The 13406-nt window shown below is 24.4% G+C and overlaps 1 protein-coding gene across 1 annotated transcript; it reads left to right on the forward strand.

The window, feature by feature from the left end:
* The first annotated feature begins 8028 nt into the window (after positions 1 to 8028).
* LOC101497119 (prohibitin-2, mitochondrial-like) lies at positions 8029 to 10345 on the forward strand. Its single transcript, XM_004487674.4, has 6 exons — positions 8029 to 8181; positions 8290 to 8429; positions 8522 to 8638; positions 8765 to 8935; positions 9235 to 9447; positions 10004 to 10345. The coding sequence occupies exons 2-6, from the start codon at positions 8292 to 8294 to the stop codon at positions 10193 to 10195; spliced, it is 831 nt and encodes a 276-aa protein (XP_004487731.1). The 5' UTR covers positions 8029 to 8181; positions 8290 to 8291; the 3' UTR covers positions 10196 to 10345.
* The last annotated feature ends 3061 nt before the right edge of the window (positions 10346 to 13406 follow it).

Below are 13406 nucleotides of genomic sequence, written 5' to 3' on the forward strand. Positions count from 1 at the left end.
TAACCTCTTAAATAATTATAAAGTCACATAAGTTTTTAGTTTCAATAAAATTTCAAATTATTTTCATTTTACTCCTTGTGATAAAAATAATATTTTTTAGTTCTTACAAAATTATCATACAAATAATTTTAATCTCAACTGAAAAGTCGACATATAATTTTGAATGTTTTTTTTTTCCAGACATATTTAAATTATTATAAAAAATTCTTCCATATAAATAAATTCAAAATTAGATTTTTAGATCTATATTTTCATTATTTTTATATTTAATTACTGGTGTTTTAGAAAATTTGTATTTAATTCATCTAAAGTTAAATAAATTTAAATTTTAATATAAAAACTTTTTATAATATTATATACATATCAAATATCATTAAAGAGTTTAAACACTGAATAACAATTAAATATGTTTCGTTATAATAGTGACTAAAATTGCTTTGAAGTATAACTGTCAAAAGACTACAAAATATAAATCTTTCAAAATAATACGTTTAAATTAAAAAATGTTTCATGAACACCTATTTATTTGTCTATCTCCAATATCTTATTATTTACGTGTAAAAATACAGTTAATTCAATAAATAAATTATAAATTTAAATTACTTTAAAAATTATATTTAATTATATAATGGAGCTATTTTTTTTTAATCGCAATTTAATATAACGATCAATTCAATTAAATTTTAAAACTTTGCACGGAGGGACTGAACCAATATTAGTGTGGTTGAGGGGTTATGTTTTTTATTTATTAAATGTGAAATGAATAAAAAATAGAATTGTTCAAATGACCTCTTCCCGAGAAAAAAAACTTATAGTACCTCTCTTTTAGCGTTTTCTTAAAGCATAAGAGACATTATCAATGAAAATTTTATATAAATATATGAAATTGTAGCATTAGAAAAATGAGGCTAATTAGGTATGCAGAAAAGTATCATTAGGTGCGTTCCTTTAACAAAAAACCCAACCTTGTCCCTTTTTCCACGTAATTAATTGTGTTTAAAACATGAGTAACGAGGGTGTCTATGTATCATTAGTGTTCAAAATTTTCAAGTACTATTTTTAAGTTGTTAATTTTGTCTTAAATATAATTTTGCTTTTTTTGTCTTTTAATTAATATTTGTTTAAATTTTTTTTTTATTTTTATTTATTTTAATAATTTATCTTTTATTAATAGTGTATTTTAATATTTATCACAATCATAATAAAAATTATAACAACATCCAGTAATTTAAATTCATTTTAACAATTGTTAATATAATATTTTATCAATAAATATTAATTTAATCTTATAATATGTTTGCACTTGAATTTTTTTTATATGTTTTGAAACATATATAAACTATTTAAAATAAATTATATTTATCAAAGTTTATAATATTTTTAATTCATCTTTATTGAGATTATACACTTAATTTTACAACTGATTTAAAATTTAATTTCAATAATTCATGATAATAATTATATAATTATTTAAAAAAGTTATAATAAAAAAACTAACATATATTATTTATAAAAAATAAAAAATAAAAATAAAAAATTTAAAACAAATATCAAATAAATAATAAAAATTATATTTAACGCATTATACTTTTACTGATCGACTCTTAATCATATATACACATGCGTAGTGTGCGTTGCGCCGATAAAAGTAATGAAGTAGACATCAAAAAATTGATTTTTTTTCTTCACACGGGTGTGTGTCTGCAGAGAGTTTTTTGGACCAATTGGTTTTATTGTGCCTCGTTTTCGTGGTTGTAGGAAGAGATAGACAAACATCCATATATAAAATTAAATAAAATAAAAAAGAAAATAAATAAGTGTTTAAAACCAAATTGATAATGTATGTCGGGGAGATTTTTATCGAGGCCAAGTTCCACAACAAATCATTGTACTCAGTTTAGTTGGATTTTCGTGAATTGTATGATAATTTCGTCGTTTCACATAGATTAAATTTAAATGCTCACATATACAAGACGAGTATAATTTATAAACGAACCATCTAATTAGTTCATGCTTCGGTTTTTTCCCCCTTTGGTTTTATTTGTATGGTTGCTAACATTTTGATTGGTCGCAAATTCATTCTGCGTGTATTCAAAAAAAATTAGCCGCACCGAAAAGCATTATCGCAGTTTAAATGTCGTTTTAGATTTATAGATTTATAATATAAAATTTGAGTATTTAGTTATCCAAAGAATACATGTACGGAAAATAAAATTGATAGCCATGCCCTCGTACGAGAACAAGTCTGAATGCAAATATTTTTTTAAATTGGCGTATGAACACAGATTACTAAGACCTTATCCATTTTCATTTCTAATTGAGAGAGTGTATATTATTAATTATCAATGAAATGTATTTTTTTAAATGAAATATAAATAAAATAATAATTGAGAAATAGATACATTTTATTTAAATATTTATTCAAATACATTAATTTTTTAACTGTTATTTTTATTTATATTTGATGAAGTAATTTTTAATAGATAAAAGATACTATTTTTATCTTGTTATTTATTTTCACTTTCTAATTATTTACAAGCAATATATTTAGGATTCAGTGCACACAATAGAATAGAGTCATGATATAATATAAAGTTGGATAAAGATATAATATAATAAGATAATTACATGATAAATATTATCATATTATATGTTAATACACACATGATAACAATTTTTTTTATCATATATTTGGATACATTTCATCATGACATTATATAATATATATCATATTTAAATAACAAAATCATCGGAACGATTACATGATAGTTTTTTTAAAATTAACTTATTATATTTTAAATATTATAAATTAACAAAAAAGTTAAATATGTAATAAAATAATTTTATATTTAAAATTATCCATTGATATTATTCAATAAACAATTTAAACTTAAAAAAAACTTGAATAAACATATAATTCTATTTTACTTATTAGAATAAAAATAAAAATATGATATATATATATATATATATATATATATTATGTAAATGATAAAAATATTCTTATAAATAAATTATATTTATTTGAACTAATTTTTAAATTTTTATAATTTTGAGTAATAATTTATGAAATCATATAAAAAGGCAAAACTATCTTGTGATAAAATCATAAATATTTTTAAATTAATTATTAATATTTTATTTTTAATGTAATATCAAATATCATCAATTATTTTTATATTTATATTTGATTAGAGTTAAGTTTTTATATTTTATAAATTGTTATTATATTTTTTATATTTTAAATTATAGTTTATAATGATAATTGAATAAATTACTATTTTTATATTATCCTACTAGTTTCTAATCCAATTCATATTTATGATATAAATTTTGACTAAAAATATGCGATATGATAAAATTCTAAATTAATTCATCATATCATATCAAATACCAAATTCATAAATGACATGATAATTTACTTTTATTATGTATCTTATCTTATCTATGAAATAAACCCTTGACGTATTATTTACTCATAATTTTTTTTTTGTCACGTTAAAATTGTGTCACTTTTAAATATACAATAATATTTTTGTAGTTTTTTAATAAAACTTTGCGCCGGTGAATAATGTGATGAAAAAATAATTCTCCTCCTTTTGGAAAAGAAAATTAAGACACGCGTAACAAATTATTGCTAAAAATTAAGGATGATGATGAATTTTATGTACAATTTATACTACAATATTCATCCTTGTATTTATATTTTGGAAACTACCATATTTACCCTCATAACTATGTAGCTAGTCACTTTAATATATGTATTCTCTTAATATTGAGTATCTCTATCTATTATCCATGTTTTAATTAAATTAAATCAATAAAATTAGATACATCAAACAAAATATTCAATAATAACAATAACAATCAAACACATTTTGAAAGCGGCACCTTTTTTATAAAAAAAAGCCTCAATATGTATTAAACTAGGGATCAATTCAAGCACAAGGCGTGCACATAATGATCTAGAAAAAAATTTATAACACAAGTACAAGTGACACAAACACAAGACAAGAGAGAAAAGCTCCACAATTGCATACCACTCCAAATTCAAATCTTCTAAAAAAAATAAAATTTTTAATAGTAAAAAAATGTTTAAAATTTTAATTACAAAATTAACTACTTTTGAATTATTTGATGTTATTATTCATAATATAGTATTTATTTTAAAAATATTTAATGCATGTAGTTGAACATTTGACATACAAAATCTATAAAATTAATTGCACTTAATTAATTTTCTTAATAATTATAAAAATAGATTATTTATTTATTTATTTATAATAGTGATCGAAGAGAATAACAATCACCTAAGATCGGATAAAGATTTTGCCATCATTAATTGATGTCATAATCAAACCTTTTAACCTTGTGCTTAACCACCACCATAACTAAATTTTGACCTATTCAAATAGACCGAGAAACATTAATTCTTAATTGTTGAAATACACTATGGTTCCTAGCTTCCTATATCGATCGCCGACATGACAACCAAAGAATTTGTAATATTTGTTACAAGAAAACAATTCTTCAAATTGTTGAAGATGAAAACATGTGTCTTTATAAAAAAAACACTTTGAACATTCAATCACACCAAAACATTTGATCACATGAGCCCAAAAGTAAAACATTCGAAAGATAAATATTGTAAAGATTCTTCTTTTTCACATTCGCCGACACACAAACATGATGGAATATCAAGTACTTAAGTCATGACTACATAAATTATCTTTAGTAGACAACATATTATCCATTAACCACCACGAAAAATAAGTGTTGTTTCAATTCCTTTTTCAAGTGGCACCTTTAAAATGACCATGAATCAAATTAGCTTTCTGGAGGCCATAGAAGTAGTACACTTACTCGTAGATAAAAGATAACTAATTTTCTACTTTAAAATGAACATTATTTAAAGTTTTCGTACATATATTAAAAAAATATAATAAAAAAATAGAATAGCCATTTTCACAAATTACCTATTTTAATTATTGATGTATTTTTCACTATTATAAATATAAATATGAAGTAGAATTAATGTGAGGTTGATTGCATCTTTATTGATGTATTTTTCACAATTCGACAAATGAAATCATGCTAAATACTTGGGCTTTACTCTATTCTTCTTTGGGCCATAAGAATACCCCTAAAATGAAATAATATATTTATAAGAAGAAAACAATGCCTCAAACGGGCCCTTGCATTAGTCACGTGTATTTAGCAATAATAAACTGATATATATCTAGATTAAATTATTCCTCCTTAGAATCCGTTTCAAAAATTTATAAAGAGTTATTCTAACATTTAATAATTTAATCTCTCTGTTAAGTGCATTACAAGGTTGAAAAAAACATTAATTAGAGATTGAAACTCTAGAAAATTAATAGTTTTGAACAAAATAAATCATTAGTTTAGGAAGAGAGATATTATTCTAAAATTTAATTTCCTTGAAAAAAAGAATGGAGATATTACATATTTACAACTTGTTTTAATTGTAATATTATTCTATAAATTTTTTATTTATTTTTCTATTGAAAAAATAAAGTAGGTCAATAGGAAAAACTTATTACAAGTAAAATAAAATTAAAATCAATTCATATTTATTTTAATTTAACTTTAAGAATAAAATAAATATTTATATATAAGTTGATATTTTGTAGAGTTTTATTATATTTTTATCGAGTGTTATTTTTTATTATCAACAGTACAATTTATATTTTTTTTATTTCTATTATTCTATATATTTACATTTAGTTAAGGTTATTTTTGTTATTTTATAAATACGCTTTTTTTTCTCACTTTCTCCAAATAAATAAAGAACGAGAAATGTTTTACTCTCTTCTTTCTTTTCACTTTCTCTTCTATAAAACGATACAAAATATTTTCACTTTCTTTTCTCTTCTACGAAACAATACAAAATCTTATCACTTTGTTTTATTATTTTCTTTCATTTAATTTCTTATACAAACCAAATATTAAAGCATAAAGGTTAATTAATGGTTGAGATTAAAATATTGGTTTAAAATCTATTTTATACGGCGATTAATTACAACTTTTTCACACTTACAACACCACATCATTGTTTTTGATGCGGGTGATAAGCAGTTTTTTTTTTTCTTTTAATAATTAGTCGAGATAAAACTTATAATATTAAGTAAATAAAAAACTTCTAATCTATAATACTCAAATTCCTGATTGCATCCGAAGCACGCTTAAATTTTAAATATTGTATCCAAAAATTAAAATAATAAATTTTAGGTTAATCGAGCTTTTATTTGACAATTAAAATCATAATTCAAAAGCTTTCTTTTAAATGTCCATAGATAAGTAAAATTATATTATTTTTTATTTTGGGATTCAAATTTTATTTGTTTTTAAATAATGTATTTTTTATTGAATTAATCACTTAGTTTTATTCTAAAGATTTTCATATAATAACTCGCCAGTTCCTATATTTTCAATATATATTTTAAAAGGAGACTTCTATGGTACATTAAAATATTAACATGTTTTAGTTGTATTAAAATTAAATTAATAATAGTTGAATGATACGTCATCTATATATCAAAACTCTTAATTTAAACAATTTTAGTTAAAATTATAGTAATACATGCATGGACAACTTAAAAAAAATTATTGATAAAAAAATTCATAGTATCGAAATATATTGATTCTGATTGCACGGTAGAATTTGTCCCTTCAAAATCTTCAAACAAAAATAAAATTTATATTTTGTTAATATATTTTATATTTACATTAATAGTTAAATGAGTTTTTTTATTAAAAATAAATAAATTTTATCATTTAGAAAATTAATAATAAAATATTGTATACCAAAAATATAAACAAAATTAAATTATTATTTTTTTGAATTTTTATTATTCAAAATAGTGAATATTGATATTTTTTATGATTAAATGTAAAAAAATAAGTATAATAATTATATACAGTGCAGTTATATTTTTTCTTATGAAATTATTTTTTCTAAAATACAAAAGTCTACAAATCGTCTTTTGATTCATAAACATTATGGTTAATTTATTGATTTAAAAAACAATATATCAATAATTTATGAATGTATCGTAGAAGTTTATGTATAAAATTATATTAAATTAAGTGATTGTGTTGAAAAATAATTGCTATATAGAGTTATTGTTGCAACTCATTTAATAATTTTTTGGTTTAAATATATTTTTTATCCATTTATTTTTTAAAAAATAAATATTTTTATCCCCTATTAATTAAATCAGTTTTTTTGTCCTCTTATTAATAAATATTTGGAATTATTTTGGTTCCCACAAATTTTTATTATGTGACATTCTAATTAATGACATGACATTTATATAATATTGATAAATTGGATAAAATAATGTTTGTGTGATTATTATTATAGTTTATTTTATTTATATATTAAAAAAAATAAGATATAAAATATTTATATAAATATTTTAAATTTTAATTATGATAAATAATATTAAAATATATAAAATAAAATTTTAAATATTTTATATAAATATTTTAAAATTTTAAATTATTAATCACTTAGAAAGTGATATATTTTAACTTATATCCTTCAAAATCTTCTAGCAAAAATATACGCGTACCTAGAAAAGAATTTAGAAAACAACTCAAAACATATGACAAGAATCCAATCAAAAGGTTCATAAGAAAAATAAAAAACTTAAAAAACTTTCTTAATTTATTCATATCTTTAAAATCAACAAATCAAACAAGTTTTCGATTTTACATAGTAATAAAAAGTTTTTAAATCATTAAAAATTCGGTACTCGTTATTAATATTAGACTAGATATTTTGTTTTGTATTTAAAACTGGAGATTTGGTAATTGTGTGTAATTTTACTGTGGTAAAAAGAATAACAAGTTTTTAAAATGACACAAATTCAGGGTTGAACCGATTTTGTTACTAATTTCACCTTAATGCTACAAATAGTAGGTTATGAATCTTGACGGCTAAAAACAAAGTAAGAATATACTGGGTCAAGATTAAGTCAAAAAGGCCCAATCAAACTCTCACTTTCTTTTTCCCAAAGAAATTTCCGTTTTCTTGTTCAGAAAGTTTACACCCTACTGAAAAATCTATATAAACCTCACAACCCCGCGTTTCTTTCTTCTCCTCGCCGTTCATTGAAATTTCTTCAATTATCTGTTTCTAAAATCTTCCAGGTTTCAAATGCAAACTATCTCCTGTCCAATTATTTTTTTAATTTCAACCAAGTATTTGAATTCTATTTTTGTTCCAAAATCTGAAACTATATTTGACGGCGTTTGCAGTTATGATATCGTTACGAGCTGGTGCGAAATTGGGAATTGCTGGTGGAATTGGATTGTATGCTGTTAGTAAAAGTCTTTACAATGTTGAAGGAGGTCACCGAGCAATTGTTTTCAACCGTCTAGTTGGTGTGAAAGAAAAGGTAATTGTTTCTGCAAATAATAATGATTGGTTAATTAGTGCATTGCAGTGAAGACGATGATTTATAACTGAATATGATTGTTTGATATGCAGGTTTATTCTGAAGGGACACACTTTGTATTTCCATGGTTTGAGAGGCCTATCATCTACGATGTTCGTGCGCATTCCCATATTGTTGAGAGTTCAACAGGGAGTCGTGATCTTCAGACTGTAAGTAGTAAATAATAAATCATATTTGGATGCCACAATGTTTCATGAAACCAATTTCCTCTACTTCATGTTTATTCATTATAGATGTTTTATAAATTTAAACTTGTGCAATATTGTTCTTTATAGGTGAAAATTGCTCTTCGAGTCCTTACTCGTCCTTTGCCCAACCAGTTACCTACAATTTATCGGACCCTTGGAAAGAATTATAATGAAACGGTTTTACCTTCGATCATACATGAAACTTTGAAATCTGTAGTCGCCCAGTACAATGCCAGCCAACTTATTACACAACGAGAGGTAAGAGGAAAAGCTTGTCTGCATGATGGACGAAAGCTCAATTTATTATTTGACAAAGTTGCTAGTTGCTGAGTTGTCTGTTTTCCTTTGCATGTTATGCTGTTAAATTACTTTTGTTTTGATACTTGTTAGAAGCCCAATGGATGCACACATGCTTTGTCTTTGTAAATATTATACTAAAATTCTTGTCATTACTCAATAGCACAATGTGTTGAACTCATGTGAACTGGGGAAGTATTATTTCTTTGTTTGTTTTACTTACAAGGAAGTATATCTTTTAATGGAGGTATTCTTTGTAGGCTGTTAGTCGTGAAATTCGGAGGATTCTGACTGAGAGGGCAGCCAACTTCAATATTGCCCTTGATGATGTGTCCATTACTAGTCTGGCCTTTGAAAGGGAGTTCACTGCTGCAATTGAAGCTAAACAGGTGGCTGCACAAGAAGCTGAGAGGGCTAAATTTGTTGTTGAAAAAGCTGAGCAAGACAAGAGAAGTGCTATAATTAGAGCACAGGTAAGAGAAACTGTCATCTTTGGTAACGACTAACTATGTGTTCACAAATCTGCTTGTTAAGTTTAGTGTGTGAAAAGACTAGATGAGATTGCATTAGGAATAACGACATTAGAGAGTTGGAGTAGCACCTATCAAAGAAAAGATGGTGGAAACTCAACTTAGGTTTTTCGGGCACGTGAAGAGGAGACCTGAAAGTTTGTAGTAAGGAGAGTAGATCAATTGAAGGGTAATCAAATCGTTAGAGATAGTGAAAGATTTAGAAAAACTATGAGAAATTATATAGGCGACCTAGAGATTAACGAGTTTGATGGAGATATGATATATGACAAAACATTATAGTATTGTTTAATCCTTGAAGCCGACCCTACTTAGTGGGATAAGAATTGATTGTTGCTGTTGCAAGTTTAATGTTAAATTAAGTAATATATATATTGGTAGTTGGCAGTTTTCTATTTGCAGTTTTACACCTCAGACCACTATTGATCTACATTGCATGTTGGCTTTCTTCTGCTTCGTAAATATTTAGTTATTCCTGACCTTTCTTACAAATTAACAGGGTGAGGCTAAAAGTGCTCAACTGATTGGACAAGCCATTGCCAACAATCCAGCTTTCATCACACTGAGGAAGATAGAGGCCGCCAGAGAGATTGCTCATACGATATCAAAGTCAGCAAACAAGGTTTACTTGAATTCAAATGATCTTTTGCTGAATCTTCAGGAGATGAATCTGGAGCCTGGCAGGAAGTGAGCTGGTTAATTTGTTAATTTGTCTATGGTTCTCTTTAATTTTTAAGTATCAATTTCAGAATTTAATATTTCGTGAAAAGTCTTCTGAATTATGATATAGTTGGCACAAACAAATTCTTCACGTTACATAGAATGAAATACCTTCAGCTACTGAATCTGTCATCCTGATTTTATTTTGCCGCCTTAAATAAGTTGGATTGTCGAAATTTATATTTTTCGCACCAATGAGTTAGACAGTGAATTAATTCTAGTATAAAAAGGTTTATTTACATCTTCGTTTGCAGTGTTTTTACCCTATGATCTTGATTTAGTACGGTTATAAGCTCCAATTTAATCACTTGCATAAATATCCGTCACAAGATAAACAAATAAATACTTTCAAATGTTTCAAATTAAAATAAAATTAAGTATTGATCTTAGTTCTTTTGGCACTGTCTCACGTTGATACACATTTATACAATTTTCGTTGTCATTGATATATATTTATATTTTTCGTTGTTCATTAATATTAGAATAATTTTTTTCTATACATATTACTTAATTTTTTTTTATTCATAACTGTTAAACAAAATTCATGAATGAAAAAAGAATTTGATTAAACGGAGAAATGGAATAATTCTTCACATTACATAAACTGAAATACCTATACAAAAGGATAAAATGAGTAGTTTGTATAAAATGTGATGTTAGGAGTATAAATGTGGGGTACACAGTATAAGTTTAATAAAAGTGACTATTTGCACCCAACTATTTTGGATCGACTGTCCATAATCATATCGATTAAATTCAAGCTTTGTTTCTTTAGTTGTATTTAATTAATTTTCTGTTAAAAAAAGTCTTATTGAATTATAACTTTATTATTATTTATTTTTTTCTTACATAAATCACATGAAAATAAAATATTGACACAAGAATGAATTCTCATGTGATCAATTACTTTTGCATTTCAATTGTTGCATTGTATAATAATAATAATATATTTACGTCATATAAACAATTTTTATGTTGGTAGTGAATCATAATTATTTAATATTTAAAAATATTTGACTTATGTCACTTTTAAAATAATGAATATGAGTGATTGTAATGTGTCAATAATATAAAATATTTTAGACTATTAATTCATGTAAATTAAACTCTAAAAATAATTTATATATTGATGCGATAACCTAGACTATATTTTGACGAGGGAATGTAATTTTGTAGGGGAATTTAAATCCTTTAAATAAATTACCTTGTTTAGATAATAACTTTAAAAAGTTTTTAGAATGAATGGATTTCATGAGATATTTTATCAAAGTTAAATTTAGATAATTTCAAATGCTACCTAAAAATTAATAATTTCATACTTTATAGTATATAAATCATTAAACGATCCCTATAATTTATGCATGTTTACAATTTTTGAAATGATAATGTCAATCACAAGGAGAGAGAGAGTTTGAATTGTGATTCCTTAAAAAAAAATTAAAATAATTTCTACTTTTAAATTTAGTTATCTCAAGATCAATCTTGGTTTCAAACACGACAGAAGCATAACGTTATTGGTTATACATGATTTATGCTTAGTGAGTAAGAAATAAATAGAGATAAGAGAAAAATAATCACACATTAATATATCATGATTCATCCAAAGTGGGCTACGTCAAATTCTCACAATTTGTGAGTTTTTTTCACTAAAGTGCTCAAACAGGAATGTTCTTGCTTCTCACACCAACTTTCGAGACCAATCTTGACCAGTTACAAAATTTCACCTCCCGACTTTAAAAGGATTTCCAATAGTTACCTTTCAATCCAGAAATAGTTATTTACAAGTCACCTTTAGCACTATAGTCTTAAGCTTCAAATGAATTGATAGAGAGGATTGATGGATCATAATACACTCAACACTTGTTTGAGTTTTGATTATCAGCAAATAGATCCATAAATCTAATGAAACAAAACTTGAACTTTTTGCTTAATTGAAAAGCTTAGATTTCTCAAGAATGATTGTTTAAATGATTGATTGTCTGCACTTTAAACTCTTGTTGTTTCCTTGACCTTGAGATTCCTTTTATAGGCTTGATGAAGGCTTATGACAGCTTATGTAGCTGTTGGCAATCCAGTAGTCCAATTTTAATTTCAATAGAAATGTGTTGTAATATAACAAGAATGTTTTTGCTTTATAACCAGAACGATATTCGTTTCTGTTTTAAGTAAGTGTTGAACTGAGAACTTTTGACAGCTGTTAGATATCATGCTTTTTCTGCCTTGTACGCATGCTGCTCAGAGATGCAGTATCAATGTCTTGTCATTTATGTCCTGGCTGTAATTGTTACTCTAGCTATCAATCTAGAGATTGATCTTGTTGTTTGTTCTTGATGCTTTGCTTTGCATTTGTTAATTTTTTTGGATTAAATATGTTCGAAATGATCTTGTGTACATAACTCTGGTGCTTTTGCAATAAAAACTGGTACTTTCGCAAACTAGAGCAATCTTGTTTAAGGAAAGCTTTGTTTTTTTCGCAAACTATAATGTTTTTGACTTGATTAGATTGAAGGGTGTGAATATCCATAACAATCTTCGTTTTTCCAGACTTATGTTTTTAATAAGCAAAATGATCTTGCTTTGTCAGAATGACCGTGCTTCTTCCAAAATGATCTTGTGTTGTTATGTTTAACACATATCATCAAATAATATACTAAAAAACACATGGTAAATAACAACACAGTTTTAGAATCATTAAAATAATTAACTTTATTTGATTATCATCAAAATATTAATTTGGGATTTTGTCTCAACAATTTTGATCCTATATATTTTAAAATTTACATATTACTTTTGGTATATATATATATATATATATATATATATATATATATTTTGTAAATTGATCTCTAAAAATTGTAAAATAGTCCATCAACGTTTACAAAATTTAAGTTTTGGCCCAAATATAATTTTCATTTGATGCCTAGAATTTATAAAAATAGCCCAACTTTTTAAAGAATAATTTTTTCATCCAAACAACAAAATTTAGAAATAAAAGAAATTCAATAAAAATATTTAAATTGTCTAAAATTTTAATTTTCCAAAATTTTCTAATTACTCTATTCAAACACACTTACTATTTTTAATAAAAAGATAAAAGAGAGTAATGTAATTGATGTGGTATGTTAAAGAAGTGATATAAAAAGAAATAATATATATATATATATATATATATATATATATCT

Source organism: Cicer arietinum, chromosome 1 (assembly GCF_000331145.2).
Source record: "Cicer arietinum cultivar CDC Frontier isolate Library 1 chromosome 1, Cicar.CDCFrontier_v2.0, whole genome shotgun sequence".
NCBI lineage: Eukaryota > Viridiplantae > Streptophyta > Magnoliopsida > Fabales > Fabaceae > Cicer > Cicer arietinum.

Coding starts and splice junctions, on each gene's coding strand:
- LOC101497119 (XM_004487674.4), top strand. CDS start 8,292: ATGATATCGTTACGAGCTGGTGCGAAATTGGGAATTGCTGGTGGAATT. Junction 8,639..8,764: donor GGAGTCGTGATCTTCAGACT/GTAAGTAGTAAA, acceptor TGTTCTTTATAG/GTGAAAATTGCTCTTCGAGT. Junction 8,936..9,234: donor AACTTATTACACAACGAGAG/GTAAGAGGAAAA, acceptor TATTCTTTGTAG/GCTGTTAGTCGTGAAATTCG.